This window comes from Fulmarus glacialis, unplaced genomic scaffold, assembly GCF_000690835.1.
Source record: "Fulmarus glacialis isolate BGI_N327 unplaced genomic scaffold, ASM69083v1 scaffold723, whole genome shotgun sequence".
NCBI classification, from domain to species: Eukaryota; Metazoa; Chordata; class Aves; order Procellariiformes; family Procellariidae; genus Fulmarus; species Fulmarus glacialis.
This window is the reverse complement of record NW_009203389.1, coordinates 51,677-58,875: the sequence shown is the minus strand read 5'-3', so window position 1 is coordinate 58,875 and position 7,199 is coordinate 51,677. Positions and strand designations below refer to the sequence as shown.

Genomic DNA, 7,199 nt, shown 5'->3' with positions numbered 1-7,199 from the left:
GAGCTCCACAGCCGACGAGTTTCTTCCTTAGCTGAAAACAGAGGAGACATGAAGACCAGAAAGATGCTCAAGCGCTCAACAAACTGCTCCTGCTCCAGATTATCTTGCCCGAATACAGGAGCTAGAACCCAGGAACAGCGTCTCTCGGGTGAAGTGTTACTCTGCTCCCCTAGGATAGGGCTGCTGGCCTTGTTTTCTTAATCTGAAACACCTGCAAACAGTGAGCCCTGTGAAAATCATGCACTTCTTACAGGGCTTCTTCCAGAGTCAAGAGATGTTAAACAAACAAATATTTTCTACAGAAATGGCTTTGTGCTCTGAAATAGGTAATTTTATTTTTATTTTTTTTAATCTTAATCTTCTTTTGACGTTATTTGCTACAAAAATCTGAAATTGGCATTTTGTCCTGTTTAAATGAGTGCACTGCGTGCCGCTCCCTGCCTTCATTTGGCATTTTAACCTGCACCTGGACTTCAATTTTTCTGGTAAGTTAAGAGGCCGGGGTAGAAACACTTTTCTGAGTAAATGTAATAGTAAAAACTTATTTCCACCTAAATGCTACAAAACTATACTTGAAATTACTTTAGTAATGATTACAGCAATCACATTTTCAGAAATGCAAATGAAATCTAGTTTTCTTCGTGCCTTTTAAATGTCTCTGGGCACAGCATGTCTCTACCAGGATAAATTGCCCTCCAAGAAGGGAGGACTGGCATCAGTGAAGATTCCTGAAGCCGCTGCTGGTAAAAGTCAAAGCAAATGAAATTATAAACCATACTGAAGCAGAACGACACGACAGAATTTCATTTAAACTAAGATTTTGCCAGCATTTCCTTAGCTGTAGCAGGAGTTAAACAAGCAGTCTCCCCAAGATACATAGATATACCAACATATATTATCCATAATATATGTGCTTTTCAATGGAGCTACATATGCAATGTAAAGCTACATTTACATTGCTACACCTTGCAACGTAAAGCCAGGAAGGAAGGGTGACTCTCGTCTAGAAACTGGAATTAAATCCACAACTGCTGATTTGCAGCACGCTTGTTCAGTCCAGCATGCACATGAGAAACCGAAGGGAAGGAGCATCTCTCCTAGCTGGCTCGAGTAGAGGTGAACAGTTTCTCACTATTTCCATTTTCTGAAGTCGCCGAGTTCCCGTACATCATTAAAAGGGTTCTGACTTATGCTGCCCGGGGAAAAGGGAATCGCCACCCCATAAAAAAATTGATGTCCCCGGAAACAATTACTGGGAAAGTCAAAATCCCAATCCGTTCCCCCCTGCCCACCCCAGGGCTGAAGCGCTCTCCTGCCTGGGCTTGCTGACCCCTGTGTCTTTGGTGGGTTGTGTATCCCTCCTACCTGGCTGTGCTCAGGATACCGCCTTGTCCGCCTCTCAGTGAATTTCTAGCATATATCAGAAGAAAAAGAGCCACAGAATCTGCAATTCCAGCTCAGCAAGTTCCCCAGCGCCAACAACTGGTCTTGTTGTCTTAAGCAGCAAAAAAGATTTTTATCTTTTTCACCACAAACGTTTTCCACCAGCAAGTATTTTAATATTTTTAATTAAAAGTGCCATTTCTGGAGAAGATTTAAAACAGTAACACAGCAGTGAGAAAGCATCATACAAACCAACGCTGAATAGCGACTAAGTTTTTCTGTATTTAAGCTTTTAAAAATAAATCTTCTGTAGACTGTCCGGTGCAACGTAAAAAAAATCATCATTGCACACATATATCATAAAACATTTATCTTTCCTCAACTGCACAAATTGATTTACTTGCCATTACTCATGGACAAGAATCAGATTCTTTTCAGCTTCTAAAGGCAACACATTTTGCCCATGAATGCACATGAGTTTGGCACCCACTGGTTTTACCCAGTGCCTGCTGTCTCTGGAGATAAACACCTGCCCCATTACTGAGTGAGAATACAGTATTTAACACGTTACTGTTGGAAGCTGGATGTACACAGAAGTATTAGCAAACACATTTCTCTTCTGCATGTAAAGTTATGGATGTGCATTTACAGAAACGTCATTTCCACAGTTGCGTGGCTAATTTAGGCATTAAAAAGTCATACATATTTAAGTTACACCACCTGTGAACCAAGTGAGATGCATGAAATACATACATTATGGAGCGCCTGAGGATTATTTTTCTCAAATCAAACAATACTCTTCTAAGTTCCTCAGTGAGAACCTCAGACAGATATCTGAAGAGAAAATATAGCTGATACTTGAATGTATTTAATAAAATATAAACATTCTACCATAAATTAACATTGATTGCCTACGCAGTCAATCATTAGCCATGCCAAAAATATGCGCTCTAGTGAATTTTAGCGCTATATTCTCTAATAATCAGCACATACTGCTTTTCCTACAAAGTTAGCATTTAACACTGGCCTAAAATAGAACGTAAGCAGAAGCATACAGGTTTTTACATACATAAAAAGCAGCGAAGGGTAAAATTGATATTCACTCTTAAATTCCATATTTCTTCAGCCAAGTGCCAATTTGTGCAGCATTAACGTTGCAGTAACAGCTTTTGCATATTCGTTTTTCTAGAAACAATAGTCCTAAACTTTGCAATAACAAAGGTATTGATGTATCAAGATGACTAGAACTCATCCTTAATATCCTCCACTATTGGAATTCTATTGCACTAAAAAATAAACCTTTGGCAACACCAAATCCTTTCATATACCCAGGTTGTTGTCTTTATTGTTAATTTTGAATAGATGACAATTAAAATCAAGCATACTATTTTGGCACTCCAGTGGAATTCTTCAATTTTTTTTTTTTTTATTCCAAACAATTCTTTACCAAATGCATTAAGTAAAAGTATTTAATTTATGAGTAGATTTCTTAACTTATCAGTGTGGCATGTCAGTGTGGCAAACGGGGGGGGAGGGGGGGAGGGGAAATTGGTTCAACCAAAAAAACCAAAAACGCACAGACCTCCCCTGCCAAAAGGTCCTTTGGCAGGTGCAGAGAACCTGCAGCCCATTTCCTCTGCCGCTGAGCCCTCCCTCTGGGCAGCTCTCCAGGCTCTCCCTGGCACTCCCAAACTCTCTGGAATGGCGTTTGCAGTGTAAACAAATGTCAGCACTTAGATTATTGTGAATTATTTACAGTAAACTCATGTAAGACTATAGGGCACTTTGAGGCCTTGTTAAGATTCCAGTAATTATTCCCAGAAACCAAATTATGGGAGCACCTAGTGCTTAGAGGCAAAACCAGGAAAAATACCTTGACCTCAAACGTGGAAGGCAACTTGCTTTCACTTTACCACGGAATTCCCCGTTGAGCAGAGAGCAAACCTGGAATGATTTTCCCACAAGAAAAGAGTTCAAGTACCCTGTAGATCATGTAGCAGAACAATGATATTTAATGATGAAAAACATTGAATGTGCTTGTTACTATGTCTGACGCCAAGATTAATACTATAGATATGTTACCTAGGGATGATCACCAAAAAAAGGAAAAATTTCCTCAAAACATCCTCAGCATCTTGCCCTGTTGGATGGCACAGCAATGGTCATCAGAACCCAGAGCTTGGAAAACCTTGACTTAGACAGCAAGAACTATTTTGCATTGGCAAGGAAAAAATGTTTCCATCCAATTTTTATAACTATGCAATTGCCTGTCAACAACAGACTGACTTTTAGACATATTTATATATTCTAAAAATATTATGTAGGCAAACTTGGAATGTAAACAAAACCAAAAACATTCCAAAATCTGTTTTTCAACTGCTAGTCTAAATACATTTAGTGACATAAAGCAGCAAATAATTAAGCCAATATTTACATTAAAAAATCCCAATTTATAGTTACTTGAATTTTTCAGAGAACAGTTTTGAATCTCTTTTAAAGAGTAAGTTTTAATGATCCATCCTTCCTGAAGAATATTTCAACAGTTAATAATAATTTTAACCATCTCATTTAAGATGAGAAAAAGCCACCAGAAAAAGATCAGAACAATCTATCTTACTCGTAATCAAATCAGGATATTCATAAATGAATAACATAGTTTAGAGAAAGAAAAAAGTGACATGCAAGGTCAAATCCTTAGCTGTGCTGCAACACCTTAGGCTGGCAGAGAAAGTTTATGAAAATGGTGGGGAGTTGGAAGAAACACAATTGGGCAATCAGCTGAAATTTTTTTAGGATTTCGGATCACATAAAACCATACTGAGAAGTCATATAACATCAGTACCTGCTGGTCTCTAAATCAGGGCATTTGCAGTGCAAAGAACATATGCGTTAATGAAGTAACTCATGCAGACACTCTAAGTCTGACCTATTAAAGACTGTGTTTAGGCCAGTCTATAACCGCTCAATCTGTCAGAGCCCTGGAAAGCACTGTTCTGCGCTAGAAGGGACAACAGCTCACACAAGCAGCTTATTTATGCTGGTCTGCATCACAAGGTTTACAAAGGAAAATAAAGAAGGTTTTAGTACATCTAACTGTAATCTAAACTCTATTATTTGTCAAATTTGCAGCTGTTCACCTAACTGATGAACAGTCATCTAAATGATAAGGAGTCAAATAGTCAAACTATGCAAATAAACCACATTAAACCCCCCAGTATTGTAACGAAAAATAGAATCTTGGCCCAAACTTTTCAAATGGGGGTGGCAAAGCTACATAACAATGAAGTCCAGAGGCCTGGGATATCCAACAGTGCCCACTTACAAGCTGAAGATCCATCAAGGACAACAATATTTCCGGGAGAAACTTCTGCAAATCAAGAGAGAACACTGTAGACCTCTCTCCTTATTTATACGAAGTGCCCACTTACAATTTTTATGATAATGTAGCTGCTTGACCGTAGCTGCAATTTCAAAGTCATGGTATTACCACTACTTCGAACAATTATCACAAAGACAAAGATTCAGCTGAAGTGAGACTCTATTGCAAGAAAATAATCCCTTTGAGGGGTGGGGGGAAGGAATTCTGATTTAGGTGCTCAAACAGTTCATCATTTTTAGACAGAAATTCTACATAATTTCACACTGTTTTAAAATCTGAGTGTGAGACAACATTTGACAGAGAAGAAAGATATAAAGTATTATTTTGTATTATTTCCAGCAGAAATGATAGCTCTGATCAAAACAGAAAAAAAATTCTCTCATATATGTTCTCTATGAAAACCATACATGTTCTCTATGAAAACCATAACTAAAGATAAGCTTAAATACACCTGTTGATCAAGACAAGAAACTCCATGTAACTTATGCACAATGAAAAACAGTTTAAAAACAGTTTCCATTGAGATACTTGTTGGCACATCGTCCATCGAAAGTTCCTTTTTATCTCACCTGGGAAAGTGATTGTCTACAGACACTTCTCTTGTTCAAAAAAACATGCCAAGCATATGTGCATTTTCATCATAAAATAGTGAATTATAATGACTTGAGTTCACCCACTGCCTAGTCAACCAGTGGGTTGTGGTGGGTTTTTTTTTTAAAATACTGCAGGCCATATGAAATAAAACACTAAAATATCCAAGGACTTCACGATGTACACTTGTCTTTCCACCGTCCCCTTACGTTTTCTGTAATTAAGAAGTATATCCGTGATTGCTCCTTGCACATACTGAAACAATCTTCTTACAGTTTCTCATGGCCCACAGAAAGGGGGACCTTCTCAAGCAGATGTAACGGCAGGATGCTGCATCACGACAACGCAATCATCATGACTGATAGAAGCACTGCAACGTTGACTGTCCGCCTGCTGCCATCCGACGATCTCCGGGCATGCAATACAGCAAATACTGCATTTGTGTGATTAGTTGGTATTTCTACATTGCAAATCATGCCTTCACAGCAAGAAACACATTCCTGTTGAGAAAAAGGAGATCACATAGGGTAGTTCAGCAGTGGCTTTTAGGGACATATGTTCTTTCAACTGCTTGCAAAGGTTACAGCTAAACAGACTAATCTCTTCCACCTGGCAGCCTGACCCAAGGCAGCAGATAGAGCATATACACTACAACTTCTCTTCCGAATCATGCACCACAGCCTTCCTAGGGTAACTCATCACCTTGTGCTGTCACTGGGCTTGGAAACTGTGATGGGATGTAATACAGCCATGTGAGCTGTACTGACAAGTTCACTGACACTGTAGAAAACACAGAAAGCTTTCCACCACCTTCCGCTTCTAACACATGAGCTAAAAACATGCCTTTGAATGTTTCAAGTTTCAGCTTTTTAAGCTAAAAAATTCAGGCTGTAAAAACTCTGTTCCCATTCATTTTTCCCCTCAAGCTTTTGTATTCAGTGTAGTTTTGCATGCTGAACTTCAGACTTTCTTTTTTCAGTTTTCTAGTGCCACAGAACCACTGACATAGCTGATTTTCAGGAGGGAATCCGAAAATAATTTTCCTTACTTGACACTCCTTACTAGAAAAGCCAAGAGAATGCTAATTTTTATCTAATCCAAAGGCACGAGAACTCTTATAAGATAAAACACAGCAGAAGGCAGGCTGCATAGTTGTTTCATGCCCTCAGTCCACCAAAACCTGTTGAAATCAATGGAAGTTGATTCAGATAACATACAGCCATTTAACACAGATGTTGTCTGCTTCGTCTTTGGTGTCTGAAATCTTTCATGTTAAAAATAACATAACTAACCTTCTCAACTATTAAGGAATTAGTGGATAATACTTTACCGCAGTGGATAATACTTTGGTGGGATATGCTTGATTATTAAGAATAAACTTCTACCTAGCATCCCAAGGATAAGAGAAGGCAGCAGTTCTAGCCTTTTGTCATGGAGCAAAAACTCAGTTGTATCTTGCTTAAGAGTGTGGCCTTCGTGGACAAATTCAGTCGTGCTTTGTGTACTGTGCAGTGTTATCCAAGCTGTGTTATGCAGAGACACGACTGGAGTACCTAACGCCTAGGCTGGCTTGCCCAAGGGCTGACAGTGACAGAGCTGCAGCACCGCAAGCATCGGTGCAGGTTGCACAGCCTACCTGGGCACCCTACTCAGAACTCAGAAACCAAGGCTCATGCACACCCTAGCAATGCCCCAGAAAGCTCCCGTGTTTCTTTAGAAGTTGTTATTACATCCTGCCACACAGCAGCACAAATAGGAAAGTCGGAAGAAGGGGGTAGCCACGCTTCTGTTGCAGAAACTTGATTTCTATTGTTAAATACTGGAGAGTGTGTCTTGTCCTCTTCAG

The 7,199-nt window shown here is 39.3% G+C and overlaps 1 protein-coding gene across 1 annotated transcript in view; it reads right to left on the bottom strand.

Annotated features, from left to right (window-relative positions):
• Positions 1-5,688: 5,688 nt before the first annotated feature.
• Positions 5,689-7,199, bottom strand: part of LYPD6B (LY6/PLAUR domain containing 6B) — a 3,990-nt gene continuing 2,479 nt past the window's right edge. Inside the window, exon 4 of the mRNA XM_009574601.1 lies at positions 5,689-5,853. Coding sequence (XP_009572896.1) covers positions 5,689-5,853 — 165 coding nt within the window. The remainder of the gene's footprint in view (positions 5,854-7,199) is intronic.